We start from the raw sequence: 15,963 nt of genomic DNA on the forward strand, positions 1-15,963 counted from the left end.
CCTCTTCCTCCTCCCCCCCACACACCCCGCTCCGCAGGGGCCTGCGGCGGGCCTGTAACCGCCCGGGGGCCGCCGCAGCCGCCCGCCACCAGGGGAGGGCGAACCGGGCCCTCCCGGGCCCGCCGCGCTGCCGGGCAGCGAGGCCGCGGCGCCCCCCGGGCCTGCCCGCCCCCGGCCGGCGGGGGGGGTGCGCGGGGCGCCGGCAGGGGCGGACTGCATTTCCCAGCCGCCCCCGCGCCGCGCGCGCGCGCGCCCCGCCGGCCCCGCCCCTGCCCCGCCGGCGTCGGGGGTTGCTGGGGCGGCCCAAGATGGCGGCGCGCTGGAGCAGCGAGAATGTGGTGGTGGAGTTCCGCGACGCCCAGGTCGGGGGGGCCGCCGCCGCCGTCGCCGGGGGGCTGCCGCTCTGGCCGGCTCCGGGGGGGTGGGGGGGCGGCCTGTCCCGTGAAGAGCGGGAGCGGGGCCCGGCCCGGGCGGGCTCGGCGGCCGCAGGGGGCCTTTCGGCGGCCGCGGACGGGGCTGAGCCGGTCCCGGAGCCGTTTGCGCGGAGATACTGCCTTGATTCATGAGGCGCTTTATTTTTAGTCTTAATTAGATCTCGGCTGTTTTTTTTTTTAAAGTATATTGGCAGGCCTAATAGGAGCTATTATCACTTCCCACACATCTTTCCTCATTTTTCCTCTGAGACCATTTTAGCTGCCTTCTCTGCTGCGACATAAATTGTTGGGAATTGCTCGGTTAGGAGGAAAAGCGGGTTCTGTTTTTTTATAAATAGCAAAAAGGTCAGCTTTTGAAGTTGCTGGCTACTGGAGAATTCTAAGAGTTTGCTTATGTGCTCTCTTGGGAGCTATTCTAAGAAACGGGTTTTTTTAAGATGCTGGCAGCTGCTTAGCAAAGCTGGGGATGGTGGGTGAGCTATGAACTGCTTCAACAGGAAACCCAGAAAGATTAAAATAAAAAATACAGGTCTGCAAACTTGTCTTCTAGTTTGTCCTCTTGTGCTGGAACAGTGTCAGCTCTGTGCTCACCATTGCAAACAGGTGCAGGGTCCTGCCTGCTGTATCCAGCCTTCCCCCTGTAAGCTCACAGAGCTTTTTGCTTTTATACCTCAAAAGCTTTATATCGGCTTTGTTTTCCTCATTGAAGAAATGTTAAAGCAGGTTTGTCTGCTGTTGAAGGTTTGCTCTCAGGAAACTGGTAATGAGGTACGAAGGTATGTCTTCCTAGATCACAGTTTAAATTGCATCTGGCTCAGGAGATGCGTGGCCTCCTGATTTGATTGCTTATTCATAATGATTGCGTGTGGGAGCGGAGAGGAGAGAGAACAGGTGTTTCCATCTTCTTCTGCAGCAGTTGGTTTCAGTCTTGCTGTTGTGCAGGCGTATACCTTAATTGCGGGGTTAACCATTGGTATTTTGGTCGCTTCGGTTTACTGTGGTGTGATCTTTCTTCAGCTGTTCTGACCTGCCTGCTCTCTCATACGAAACCAGAGAGCTTCAGTGCAGTTGGGGCTGCTAGACTGCTGCTTCAAGTTAAACTCATTTATACGTTTGTGCTTGAGCTTTTTTTAGGAGTCTGCATGAACATTTTTGCAGATGGGAAACCCGAGCTTGAGAAATTGAAACACCTTGGCTGTAATCGTCCTGTACCAGGCTTCAGCTCTGTCTGTAGGCCATGCTGTCTCCAGAATCCCCATCCCAAAACCAATTCACATGGAAACAAGAGTCAAAAGAGTGGGCAGCTGTTACATTTATAGCCTGTACATGTCTGCGAGCACTGCAGTTGTCTTTGTTCGCCATGCCAGAGCGTGTCATGTGAAAGCTACAGCACCCAGCCTGCAACACTTCAGAAGATCTCTGGTAGTTTAGGGCCAGCATTGCCTACAAGCGTCCTCTTTCTGTACAAGGTGACAGAGGGGGCAGTCTCTGTACTCTTCTCATCCACAGGCTTTTGTCACACTGTCCTTGCTATCAAAAGGAGAGTAAAGCTCGCCACATCCAACGGTGAAATAGTACCACTTGTAGCAACTTGGTGTGTAGATGGGAAGCTGGGTGTGCAGGGAACTGGTATTACTTGCCTCAAGAGTTTGCACCTCTTGAAAACCAGTATAGCCTTAGCACATTGGGTTGGTCTGTTGCCTTTCAGGTGGAGAGAATGAAACTAGATTTGAAACTAATGGAAGTTCAGTCATGAAAATGTATTTTCCTTGGCTTACCTAGCAGAAATGAAGTGAAATACCAGAGTAGGTGGTTGAAATCTGAAAAGATGCTGCCTGGGTTGTGGGCTCAGAGCTGGTTTTTACATGCGTGGTACTCCTACCATGCTTATTCACCTAATTGTTACTCATAAACAGCAATTCTGACTATCCCGATTGCTGTTTTAGGATAAAAACTGCTTTCAGGTTGGTTTGTTCAGTTTCAGCTCCCTCCTTCTGGAAGGTTGTGCTGTGAAGACTGACATATCAGTCCACCAAGCACATTAAATGACAACTGGTTTTTTCAGGGTTTTTTTTTGTTTGGTTTTTTTTCTTTCTTTCTGTTGCCTAGATAAGACTGAAGTATTGTAGGGAGCTATTTGTTGCCATAAAATGACTTCATTTATGACCAACCAGAATAGCAGCCTGACATGTGAAACTTCTTACTTCATTCTAGTTGATCATTACATTTTATGACATTTGGTGCCTGGAAAAACAGTTTACCAATGTTCATTATTAAATAATAATGAATAAATAAACAATTTATAAGAATGAGATCCTGGTGCCAATACTGGAAAAAATAAGCTGGTATGTGAAATTGTCAATCACTTTAAATTGATGGTGTTTGTTCTGTCTTGAGGAAAGATGGCCACAGCTGTGTGAAATAGGTCAGCTGACTAGCTCTTCATCACATGAGAAAGTTCCGGTTCCAGTAACAGCTTTAGGGATCCTCATTTTCATTCCTCAGAAGTGAAATGTGTATTGTCAAGGAAAGCTTCCTTCTCCTGGTTCTTTGGTGTTCTGTTTGTTTGGGTTTTTTTAGTATGAACTTAGTAACCCGCTGAGTTTTGCAAGGTGGTGTGAAATTTAGGAAGCTGGAATTATTTGTTTTCCATTTAGAGATATTAAAACTAGCTGCTTATTTACAGCATTAGTTTTAGGACTAGGAAAGCCTTGCCAGAAGACTGGATGTGCTACCAAGAAAAAGCAATGGAAGCGGGTTGTTCCTGGAACAGAAGTGCTGGAACTTGGCTTGGTTGGGGTATAGATGTAGGCCTGGGGTTTACTGCAGACTCCTGCTGAAACTCTGCAGGCATTTGTAGCTGTTTGCCGTGTGGCATTTTGGTCTCCAGTGAAGAATGAGCCCATGATGCTGTTTTTCCCTTAGTTGGTGTACTTGCAAGCAGGGAATGGGGCCCTGCTTGAAAAAAACCTGGTTTTTTGTGATGGTTATTCTCCTGTCAAATCTGATTGAAATGGAGTGGGATTGCCACGTTGTCTGTCTGGTTTCAGTGATACTTGTAAGTAGTAGCTGTGGGACATCTGGAAGTCTTGTTATATCCATGCTGAGAGTACTTAGCAGAATCCTGAAGAGCAGCAGAGACATCCTGAGCCCTCAGAGAGGTAGCTTTGAAGATGACAGCACTTAGTTTGAAGAGTATGGGGCACATGCTGATTTTGTACTGTGAACGCTAAAAACTGCATTGAAGTCATATCTGTGCTTATGGGCTGAACTGTTCAGCTTTCCAAGTAAAATTTTCCTTTATTCTCTTGGCAATTAAATGAGGTGATTGTTTCAACATTGTCTCCCCCTTTTTCGTTCAGAATGGAATTGGCCAGTCTGTTTAATTTTTTTGGGGTCTTATGGCATTTAAGTTATCTCTTAGCCTTCTTTACAAGCAGTGCCAAAGTAAATTCTGATGCCTCTTAGCCATGTCTCATTTTTGGAGACCAGCCACACACAAATGGTTGCACTGCTATCTCCCAGTACACATATAATTAAATCTGGCCCTGCAATGGAAGAGAGAGAGACTGAGAAAGCTCCTGAGCAGGAGCAGAGGCTGATTAATACGGATTATTAGAGATTGCTGATTGAAAGGCTGCAGCTGTGATTGCCATAGCGGGGAGAAGGGAGCAAGGTCTCAGTGCTTGTAATGGTGTCTGCCAGGTCTTGCCTTCAGTTTACTTGAACAAAGATGTTTTTTGTGCGCTGTCCTGCATCCCAAAATCAACCGCTACACCCTGTCTCCCATCTGTGCTTCTCTAAGGGGATGTTACTTCTGCCATCCCTGACAGGTATCAGCCTTGACTCTTACCGTAGCAGTTTATACCTTGAAGATGAGCTGGCAGGTGTTCCTGAACTCCTCCCCAAAGCTGTGTGTTTTGACCGAGAAGCTGACCTGACAGGTATAATTTAATTTTGTCTCTGCTTCTCTTTAACAGGCGACTGCGATGTCAGTGGATTGCCTGGGACAGCGTGCAGTACTCTCAGGGTGAGCATGACAGTCCCCATTAGAAATGTATGACAATCATTTCCACAAGCCAAATCAGCAACCTTCAGGCTGACCTCAATTGAAGGGCTGATGTATTGTTTCAGAAAGGTGCAGCTGAGTTCTGTTCAAGGCTGGATGAAAAGGATTCTGGGTCACGTTTCCAATGGGATACAGAATGGAAAGCCAGCAACAACAGCACAATAAAGTACTGTCGTGGCTTTCCCGATACGTGCTTTCCCAAATCCACTTGTGGGAGGTGGAGCACCATGAAGTACTGTTTGGATTCTGCTTGAAATACAGCTTGCTTAATTTCCTTAAGATAAAATTTGCCCCAGATATCCCCACAGCGTACTTGGGCAGAAGAGCCAAGCTCCCTGACCTGCTTCTCTCCTGCTTCAGTGAGGGATGATACTCCACAAGAACAGGAGGTGCCATGGACTGCAAGCTGCCAGAGCTCCCAGGAGGGCTTGGCATTATGTAGCCACCTCCAGGGCAAGTCTTCAAACTGTTCAGCAGTTGCCTGCCCAGCTGCCGCCTTTCAGTACTATCAGCTATTGCTGCCCTGCTGTCAGTGACACAATTACCACACCAATAAGGGTGTTTACTTGAAATTCAGGATTGTGTGGGTGCAGCTGATGTTTGGTCAGCCTTAGGTCCTTTCGTACAACTCAGAGACCCCCTGGCCTCCGTGTAAACCCGTAGTCTGGCAGCCCTGTGCAGGAGTAACTGGCTCAGCAGCTGCTTTGGGTCTAAATTGATGCCGCTTCCTCCTTATGCTGCTCAGTTTCACAGCTTGTTTATTTGGGGACAGCCTGTCTGCACTTCAGCATTGGGTCTGTGGCCCTCTGCTTTGCAAGCTTCTACTGCATGCTCAACAGCCCTTCAGGTTTTGTCTCCTTTGTTTTAAATCTGTAGGAGAGCCTCAGAGGGCTCAGCATCTTCGCATTTCAGAGTAGGGAGCCCTGAGGACTTTGGTCTGGAAAGGCAGCAAAGATGCTCTTTATGTTCGTTCTCTTGGGAAAATTCATAGTGCTCGGAGCAGCTGTGTGCTTGCTATGCAAGCTTGTGATGCTGGTGTGGTTAATTATATATGGTTCAATATGTTTTGGTGCTGGTTGTCCATTAGAGTTCAGCTGGCTCACAATTATTTCTGGGCGGCTTATCTTGCTGGTAAGGTGAATCAGACTGTGGAGGGAATGATACCTTGCCTAGCTTTGTGGGGAAGGTGTCCATGTCCACCAGAATGTACAAGCTCAGGTTTAGCGTCATGCAAATACATCTGCTGCATAAAGGGTTAGCTCAGGGAATACAACCAGATCAGTGCAGTGCTGTGTCCACCCGTGTTAAGCTGCTGCAGCTGAGCTAGCTCTGCGCAGGTGTACTCGTACTGTCTGTGGAACCAAGTCCCCCAGACAGCATGGTGTGGAAAGATGCAGCCATTAGAATCATCTTATGTTTGTCAAGGCTCGTTAACTCTTGCTCAGAGCAACCTCTCCAGACTGAAGCTGGTTCCAGTGAAGCTGTTGCGTTGCACGCCCAGCCCTGTGCTGCCTCGGCTCTGCTGCTGCAGGACTAGGCCAGCAAAGCTTATTTGGATGTGTTTACAGCATTTCCCAGTGCTTCCTTTTGTATTCTACTTATCCAAGGTTTTCTGTGGTCTGAGCTACCCATTACATTTGCAGATCCTGTCTAATTTCAGCATGTCTGCTTTATCTTTTTTTTTAAATGTAGCTCTTTTTGAAGTATGTGTCTGGAATAGTATTTTCATCTGTCTTGTGAAATCCTGCTCTTCTTTGGCCCTCTAGATGCAAGGCTGTGAGCTCCATGTGAGCTTGGGATTTTGAGATCAGTTCTGTGTGATGCAGCCTCTTTGTGTCGCTGTGTCTTGCAGCCGCCGTTTCCTCTACATAGTCAACCTGGATGCACCAAACGAGGGTCATCGGAAGATCTCCCGCCAGAGCAAGTGGGACATTGGGGCAGTGCAGTGGAACCCGCACGACAGCTACGCGTACTACTTCGCAGCTTCGGTAAGTTCACTCATTTAAAAGCTGTAACTCATCCTCTTCCCTGGTCTTTCACGGCTGGACTTCTGCGGACTTGGAAGGCTGTACAGAGCTGGCACAGGCGTGCTTCTGCAAGTCACACTGCAAGATCAAGGCCTAACTCTCATTTACTGCCAGCAAGGTGTTTGGCTTGATGGCTCTGAGTTACTGGTCAGTCAGTGTTAAATCTAGTTTTGCTTGCTTGTCTTTTATAAAACACCTTGCCAAATAAATCAGGCACCCAAATGGTCCTTTTCTGGAAGGAAGCAGGGATGTGCTCTCTTTCTAACTTCCATTCTGTTACGAGATTTGTGCACTTATTGAATTTCTTGCTCTGTGCTGTTTTGTTTTCACCTCCCTGCCTTCCTGGTGGGATGTGGTGCACCAGGCAGTCTGTAAATAGCACAAGTCAATACTGGCTCACCGCTGTAACAATCTGGATTTGCAGATGGGCAGGGGCCGAGTCATCGAGGAGCTCTTATTCAGTGTGTGGAGAAGTGAATAGGCTGTTCTGAAGAAGCAGTAGTGGCCGTCTGAGACCTGAATGCAGTTTTTAGCTCTGATCTTTACTCACCCTGTCATGCCCCTGTAGCTTGTTCACCCAGAGCCCCAAGTTTTTGCTAGCAGCAGTCTTAGCCATCAACCACAGCACTGCAGCAACCGGCACTAGCCAGATGCAGACTGCTCTCATGGTGAGGTGCTTTTTCTGTCATGTTGCATCTGCTTTTATAGCCTGAGAGTCCTAGAATAGCTGGGGGTAGAGAGGTTTCATGTATTTTTTTGAGAAAATACTTAGCTGAAAGTGGTTTCCTGGGGTTTTTTTGTTCTTTTTGTTTCCTGGACTGGCTATGATTGAAGTTAAGGGCAGTCTTAGAAGTGGACCAGTGTTGTCAGTTAGGAGCCTTTGCTTGCTTGCTCTGGTGACCTTCCCCAGCCTGTCTCTTCCCAGCTCTGGCACATGACTGACATCTGAAAGGTGCTTTCAGCAGCTGTCTGCTTCTGAGTGGAGTGTTAGTTCAACTTGCAAAAAGGTGTCCTTCAGTGCCACTTCTGGATACAGTCTGTGAAAATCAAAACCAGATAAGGAAATGTACTGTGCAGGCCACGAGTACAGTGGGAAAGATGCTTTTCCGATACACTCTGAAGGCAATATCCAGTTAATCAGGTTATCAGATTAATGCTTATCTGAGCAGGACCCTGCTGCAAAGGGGAGCTGTGCCCATCCCACCCATCTGAGCACTCCTGTCTCTTGCTGCACGGAGCCAACACAGGAACTCATCTTGTTCCAGACTGAAACTAGGTGCAGCTGGCATCAAACTTTGCTGTTTATAAATGAAGGTGCAAAGATGCTCTGGTGATTTAGATGTACAACACGCATCAGGTAAGGAATCCCCAAGATGAGATCAGGCACCTTTTCCAGTATGGGTCAGAAACACCTCCTTTCCAGCCATCTCACAGCTGGTTGATGTTCAGGTGCTGATGCATTACAGCCCTGTCCTAGGACTAGAGTTTAGCCTGTCTTGTTTAGAAGTGGAAAGCAGACTTACACCGTGTGCTCAGGTCTGCATGTCCCAGGTCAGGTCTGAAGGCAGTGTGGATGTGTCGGGGGGCCATGTCTGAGGGAGCAAAGGTGCTTTCAGAAGGCTAAATCAGCTTGGATTCAGCAACGTGAAGATGTGATTTGCCACTTCGGGACTCAGCTGGCTGTCAGTCCTCCATCAGCCTGCTATTGAGGTCGTCATGTGTTCAGGTGGTGTAGACAGCCCTGAGGGTCCTATCCCTCTGCATCCCTGTGGATGGAAAGGGAGTGTGTAAAAGGCTACTATCCTGCTGGCCAGCATCCTCACCTGGTTTACAGTGCTGTTAATTGGAAGTGGTGCAGGCAGAGGGAAAGTCTGTTCTTGTGTTTGAATAAGGGCTTCTTATTTTTTTAGCTTCTTTCCAGAAGAGCTGAAACATGTCCTTTTGCTGTGCTTGGCTGTGTCTCCCCTCTGGCTCAAGCACGTTGCTGCTGTTTCAGAAATGCCATTGTTTTCGAGCCTAGATCCTTGTTACTTTTGTGTGGTCACAAATACTTGAACAAGAGGGTGATGAAATTGTTGGAAGTGTATACTGATACTTATCAGGAGAAACATGTGTTTTTAGAAAATGCTCCTGATGGGAGGAGCTGTCATTCCCACACACCTGGTGCTAGGGTCAGCACATTCCATGTGAGATGCCCGACTAAGAATCTGAGAAACTTCTGGTGATCCTCATCTTGTAGCAGCAGCTCTGAAGTCCTGGACAAATCCTGTTTGGTAATTTCACTCTACCCCCTTAAATCCATCTGTCAATAAGAAACATGCAAGGAGTTTTCCTTGCCCCAAGCCCTTGTGCAGCCCTGCTGTGAGCTATTAGAGAAGTGCCATGTATCATTGCTGGGTTGGGAGGAGACCTTTCATTTCAGGGAAGCCTGGAGTGTTTTATCTATCTGCAAGTTTAAATTCATATGAAGCAGCTTTGGGGTAGAAGAAACTCCACCACCACAAAAAACTGCCACAAAAAATGTAAGATGTCTCTTCTTTATTATCTTTTCCCTCATGTACACGTTAAGTCTGAGAAGAGGCTAATGAAAATCAGATGTTGAAGGTGTGTTATTTCTGTTTTTGCAAAATCAAGATGAATTTCCAGCCCAAGAATCACTGTGCTTGGTGCTATATATGCACTCAAAAAGGCAATTCCTGCCCCAGAAGGGCTGGAGTCAGCCTGGGCTGAAGCAAACCTCGATTGAGGCAGAACATGAACTTTAAAGCACGGTAACTAGTTTCTAAGTAACTTTATGTGTGGCTGCATTTGGGGGAGGATTTCTTCCTGGAATGAGTAAAGGAGCCCTAAATAATGTTGTCATTGATTCATTTGGTTTGCTCCTGTGGTTTACAGTTAGTGATAAGCACTTAAAGCTTTTTTTTTTTTTTTTTTTTTCCCTGGGCTGGCAAGGATGGACGTACCCTTGAGGAGGTGATCTTGAAGCCATTAGACTGTATTGGTTTTGTTTGGCAATGGCCCTGATTATCCCAGAAGGAAATTGGGAAAGAATTGAGGAGGACCAGTGGTGGTCTATCATCCCCCTCACTGAAAACTCCATTTGTGAATCTGAAAAGACTGGCAGGGTATTCCTGCGGAGAGAATTTGGCTGCCTGTTGCCTGCAGTTACAGCATGTTGTTAGGAAATAAAAGCTCAGAGAACATCATTTCATGGAAATATTTTGCAATGTGTTTTTTTTTTTTTTTCTCCCATTCTTGTTCATCTCCAATTTTAAGTGGGTGTAATTAAAGTGTAAGCTTTTGAGTCCTTGCAGCCTGTAGTTTCATCTTTGCTCTCCCGCTTTGGGCAAGGACTCTGCTAATCACAGTGTGACTCATTGGTAGCAGGTTGTTCAAAGTGAAGAGAACCTGGTCCTAAGACATGGATTTTTGTCCTACCTGGTTTGCCTGAGACTGTCTCCTTTCTTCCATCTGATTTCAGAGCAATCAGCGAGTTGACCTGTATAAGTGGAAGGAAGGTAATGGGGAAGTGTGCACATCGCTGCAAGGACACACACGTGTGATCAGGTGAGGAACGAGGGATGCTGAGGACCGCTGGGTGGAAACTGGTGCATTGTTCCGTAGAAGCTGAATGTTCTGGTCCTGGCCCTGCTCAGGCTCTTGCTCTGAGCTGTTTTTTCCACTTTTCCGGACTGTACTGCCTTCCCATTTGGAGATGGTGTCAGATGTGAAACTGCTCACCTTTTCATGGCTCCCCCCAGTATATCAACTTAGCCTTTGATGGCTCAAGTGTCATTGCCTTAGGCTGCTGTCCTTGTGAAGAACAGCAGCCATCATCTGGGAAACAGATAGCAGCATGTTTATTAAATTAAATCCGAGCCATGTTTGTGTGCGGTAGCAGCTTAATTAAAGCAGGTAATCCCAAAGGTCAAGCTCAAAGTGTGTTACAGTGGTGCAGGAGAGATTTCTGCCTCTGGTTCTAGGGTTGTATTACAGCACTGGGCTGGAAATGCAGGTGAAGGACTGTTTTTTTTACTCCAGCTCCTGATTGTGGAAAGTATGTACAGCCCTTGAAACGCCATTGTTTGGGCTGACTGGAGGCTGTTTGTGTCCCAGGTGCACTTGGTGATCCCAATAGGAAGGCATCCCAGAGAGAGGTTGATGCCAAGAATGCCTGGTAACTTTGCCTGTGGAGGAAGGAGCGCATACATGATAGCTGTAAAGTTCAGAGCTAGGAGGTTACTTCACTGGAATTTACTAAGAAGCATTTCATTGCTTCTTGGGATTTACTTAGAGAAATGATTAAGATCTTGCTTTTCACTTAAATAGTTTTGGTAGATGTCACGGATGCCATGAATTTGTCAGAGAAATGTACTGGGGGCTTGTGAGCAGTTGATGCAAACTGTGTGTGCTTTTCTTTGCTGACCTACTATGATTTTGCATTTGCAGTGACCTGGACTGGGCAGTGTTTGAGCCAGACCTGCTGGTCACCAGTTCTGTTGACACATACATCTATATCTGGGACATCAAGTAAGAATCAGTATGTTTCTGCACTGCCGGGAAATCATTGGACTCCTTTCTGTAAATAACAGCTTGCAGGGCAAAGCATGCACTGATGGGTGCTGCTTTTCAGCTGCGCTTGAAGGGGCTTCATTTACTTCCCGTAATCTCAAAGATGACTTCTGTTCCCCTATTTTCAAGTCAGTTCAGAGTCAATGAAGGGTAGAGTGGTACAGTTAAGCCACAGTCACACTCCTGTTTTAAAAAAATACTGACTGGCTTCACTTCCTAACCACTTCAGATCCTTCCTTGGCAGCTTTTTCTGGAGTCCAAAGGTGTTCCTCAACCTGCTGGGCTTTTTAGCTGAGTGAGTGGGCACCATTTCATGATCCTTAAGCCATTTTCCACTAAATTCAGTGGTTGTCGCTGGCTCTCCCTCAGTGGTCGGAAGACTGGCAGTGGTGTTCAGAAACATTTTCCTGTTTGTGCCATCTCTTGATTCCTGGTGGTTTCTATCATGAGTAATTTCAGGGTAATGTATTTCCAACTATATATCCAAAACCCACCAATATTGAAATCCCATATTTTACACCTGAGAAGCAAGGAGCTGGCATTGAGACTGCTGGGTTCTCTTGCTGGCTGTACAGCGACTCTTTATGACCCCTGGCAAGTCACTTTGTTCCTCTCTTGCCTCCCTTGCTCAGTGATAATAGGAGGATAATTATATAACCCCACTGCACCAGGCTACCCCGAGGCTTGTTTAGCTCCTATGAAGCACTTAGATCCTTGGTTAAATGGTGCTTGAGAATGGCAATATATTATTAATGTGTAATTAAAAGACATAGAGAGACAATGACTGCTGGTTGTCTTTTCCTGTGACACTATCTTAGTGCCAAGCAAAAAACAGAGTTATCTGAAGGCTGTTATCAGAAGCCCCACTTTAACTCTTACTGTGCCCTTCCATCATTTTGTGTCTGCGTCTGTCACTCGTCCAGAAGCGCTGCTCAGGCAGTCTCTGACTAGCCTCTACATCCCACTTGTGCTAATAAGGTCTCTGAGCTTGCTGGGGCAGCAAGGTCCTGGGGCTGCTGGCCTCCAGCAAAGAACATGCTGCTGAAGCGGCTGTCTCTAATGACACCCCAGGGAGGTAGCCCTATGGTAAGAGCAGCTGGAAATTCTCTGCTTAATTTTTTGTACAAAATAACTTTTCGATTAGGCAGAATTAGAAGGAGAGGTGCAGTCCATTCCAGCAAATGTTCTGCTTTTCAGCAAACAAAAAAAGCTGAAGACAACGTTCCTCATTTTCACTGGTGTTTTTCATGAAAGGGCAGGTGATTTCCTGAGGAGGAAGGTCAAGGAGTGAATTGCCTTTCCATGTCCTAGCTGCTGGGAGCTGTCATGGTGCCGCACTGGCTTCTACCACCGCAGAATTTGTTCTGTAGTGTCTGTACACAGCTGGGCTTATTTCCTGGTAATTTTGTTGTTATGTGCTAGACATGAAGTCTTTGCTCTGAAGTCACTGCTCCATCTGCCTTGAATCAGGGTCTGCAAAGGCTCCACAAACACATCAGTGCCTCTTGTCTAGTTTTTCCACAGCTCTGTTAGTTTTTTTTAATCCTCCTGGGAAAGGCTATTTTGTTGCTTCCTGCAGCAATGCTTTGTGAGCCCCGTTTCCTTGCCTGCCCAGTTGCAATGTGCCACTCTTGCAGGTGTTTCTCCTCTAGGCTCCTCTAACTCCATCCTACATCTTAAATTTGCTACTGTGTGTGGTGGCAAGACAGGATGGCTGCTGTCCTCCAGATGGTCACCTCTTTCCGTATTCCATTTAACATCAGTGTACTTTGGTAAGCAGAAGGCACGTTAGCTCCCAAGAGGCAGCAATAAAATTAGTCCTGGAATAGCAAGGAGCTTGCTGCGGGGTGGGTGGTGCGGTGTGTGTGGACCTGCTGGGCTGGGCTGTGGGTAGTCACGTTAGCCTTGTTGTGTTTCAGAGACACCAGGAAGCCTACAGTCTCGCTCTCTGCAGTCGGTAAGTATGACATGTATGTATGATGCAGGCATTAAGCGAGCCTGTTGTTGTATGCCCCTGCTGTTATTCATCCCTCCATTCATGCTCCAGAACTGATTGTGGCAGAGTACCGAAGTGCCACCGTGTGTGATTGTCCCATGTAGAGGCAGCCTGAAAGGCTCCAGTTCTCAACTCCTTTTAGAGAGGAGTGGAACTCAGAAAGAACGTGGAGCCCTTGGATGTTCCCAGGCATGGAGGGCAGTGGTGGTGCTTGGACTGGCTGTCCTGAAGTTGATGGATGGTCATGTGGCATTTCTGCCTTTTAGATAGTTTCTTCCCTGCTTAACCACTGTGCCACACTGCTCGTCCTGTGTCGCCTGCCTGTAGTTTCTCCATGTCCTTTTGTGTTTGAATCTGCTGAGAAACTGAATTGCACCCCAGGCAGTGGTGTCAGTGCTGCCAGCTGCCAGCCTGCTCCCTTACCTGCTGAGGGGCTGGCTATGTTAACCGCTGTGTCTGCTGCCCTGGGGCACCTTCAAGGTGCAGGAAGCTGCAGCGGTGACACAAAGATGCTCTTTGGGCTGCACTTGCTCTGGAAAGGCACTTGTCATGGCTCTTGGCAGTGTGACTGTCCAGCCGCCTGTAATCCCGCCTGCTGGCAGGTGCTGTGTGTCAGTCCTCACCAGCTGCCTGCTGGAGCTGGGCAAAGCACGGGTGATGAGAAAAACAGCCTTTTCCTGAGTTACTGTCCCCACAACGTGTGTCTCTTACGGTCTGCTGCTTAGATCTCCTTAGGCTACACATCTGCAGCGGCTCCCTCTTCCTTCTCAGCCAGCAAACCTCTCTATCAGCGACGCAGAAGCCTTCCTGAACTGGAGAGAAGCATAGCTTATTCTGGTGCCTGGGCGCAGGTTTCACAGGTCAGCTGAGCCAGCCCAGAAGCTTCCTCCCCGGAAATCTTCCTTCCTCCCATGCCTGATTACGTTTAGTGTTGGTCTAGATGTTGATGTACCCTTCCGTGAGTGGATCAAATCAATCAACTGGCAGCCTATTGGCAGCTTTTTTTTCCCCTGGACTAGTGTTTTGCCAGGTTGTCAGGATGAATCTGCTCACCATGCAGCAGGAGGTGGGTAGTGAAGTGGGGAATAGCAGCTGGCTGAGATCTGTTTAGCTTTTTCATGGACCTCACCTTTCTGATAGCTTAAAATGTTTCGAAAATACTGGCAGAATAAGGATGAACAGAACATGTATTTCTCTTACAATGCCTGAATAATCCACATCAACTGAAGCTGTGTTTTGCTACTTACTAGAAATAACTGCCCATCTTCTGATTTTAGGTCCTTGACTGAGTCCCTTGTGATATCGTATATCATCATATCTGGACCATCATCCAGTTTCTTTACAATGCCGTTGGTGTCTTTGACTTCTGTGGTGTGTTTTGACAGTTATACGGTGGCCTTCTGGTCCACCCAGTGAGTCTACCTCCAGCTGGCCAGACACAAGGTCCACCTGCACTCCAGCCTTCTCCTGCACCTCCATTTCAGTAATAGATAATAACACTAGTTCCTTGTATAGCATCAGATAGTTTAGAGGGTGTTGGGGTGTTGTGGTTTAACCCCAGCTGATAATTAACTACCACGCAGCCACTCACTCGCTCCCCCACACGCACCCAGAGGGATGGGGAGGAGAATCAGAAAGGAATGTAAAACTTGAGGGTTGAGATAAGAACAATTTAATAATTGGAATTAAATAAAACCAAAATAATAATAACAGTTATAATTAAAAGGAGGGAGAAGGTGAAAGGAGTGAAATTCAAAGGGAAGAGAGAAAAGAAACCAAGTGATGCACAATACAGTTGCTCACCATCCAATGACTGATGCTCAGCCAGCCCCCGAGCAGCGATCGGCAGGCCCCCGCCAACCCCCCCAGTTTATATACTGAGCATGATGTCCCATGGTATGGGACAGCCCTTGGGCCAGTTCGGGTCAGCTGTCCCGGCTGTGTCCCCTCCCAGTTTCTTGTGCCCCTCCAGCCTTTCTGCTGGCAAGGCCTGGGAAACCGAAAAGTTGTTGACTTAGTATAAAGGTTACTGAGCACAACAGTGTGTTATTGACATTGTTCTGACGCCAAATCCAAAACACAGCACTGCACCTGCTACTAAAAAGAAAATTCTACCCCAGCTGAAACCAGGACATGGGGAGAGAAATTAATCAATCTTTAAGCACCTGGCAGTAACTTGAATGAAAACAGAAGGGATCTGGGAGGGAGGTAGTGGACCTGCAGTTCTTCTCTGGAGGAAGTTGCTCCTTCTGAACTAATGGGCATGAGTATTTTAATCGGGTACAACCCGTGGCTAGAAATTGCAGAGAAGATCTCTAGGCATGTAACTGGAACACTCTTGCTTTGCTGTCCTGAGGACACAATGGTTAATTGTTTCCACACCATTCTTTGTGCTGTTTTCTGGGATATCCTTCCTCTGAACTGCCTTTCCTGTGCAAAGAAGAGCAGCTTTAAGCGCAGGTCAGGCGTCTCCTGTGCCATTTACTTTTTAATTGCTTGTTTTGACCTGCTCTCTTTGTACTGCAGCTGGAGCTTCCCAGGTGAAGTGGAACAAGAAAAATGCCAACTGTTTGGCAACAAGCCATGATGGGGATGTCCGAATTTGGGATAAAAGGGTAAGCTGAAGGGTTTTTTGAGCAGTTTGTGCGTATTTTCACCTACCTGATACAGACGTCCCTCTGGTCAGAGGGATAAATACTCTGATAAATACTGAGAAAAATATGCTACTTTTTCCCCAAATCTTTCTTGTGAGTCAATTTAAACTAGAGGGAATTGGGAGCCTGTGAGCCTGAAGAGAGCATGTAGATAGCCTCCTTCCCCAGACACTGTGCCCGTTAACATTTTGCTTTTCATCTTGTAGTACTT

The 15,963-nt window shown here is 47.3% G+C and overlaps 1 protein-coding gene across 4 annotated transcripts in view; it reads left to right on the top strand.

Moving 5' to 3' along the window:
- The first annotated feature begins 31 nt into the window (after window positions 1-31).
- Window positions 32-15,963, top strand: part of WDR59 (WD repeat domain 59) — a 51,447-nt gene continuing 35,515 nt past the window's right edge. For 2 of the 4 annotated variants that reach the window (XM_055818526.1, XM_055818529.1), the window contains exons 1-7: window positions 34-362; window positions 4,415-4,464; window positions 6,356-6,491; window positions 10,012-10,097; window positions 10,980-11,060; window positions 13,022-13,059; window positions 15,625-15,713. In XM_055818526.1, the coding sequence (XP_055674501.1) occupies window positions 309-362; window positions 4,415-4,464; window positions 6,356-6,491; window positions 10,012-10,097; window positions 10,980-11,060; window positions 13,022-13,059; window positions 15,625-15,713 (534 nt within the window). In that variant the 5' untranslated portion in view covers window positions 34-308. Of the gene's footprint in view, window positions 363-4,414; window positions 4,465-6,355; window positions 6,492-10,011; window positions 10,098-10,979; window positions 11,061-13,021; window positions 13,060-15,624; window positions 15,714-15,963 lie in introns of all 4 variants that reach the window. The other 2 variants (XM_055818528.1, XM_055818527.1) reach the window with 2 other exon arrangements.

The sequence above is a fragment of the Falco peregrinus genome, chromosome 14, assembly GCF_023634155.1.
Source record: "Falco peregrinus isolate bFalPer1 chromosome 14, bFalPer1.pri, whole genome shotgun sequence".
Lineage (NCBI taxonomy): Eukaryota > Metazoa > Chordata > Aves > Falconiformes > Falconidae > Falco > Falco peregrinus.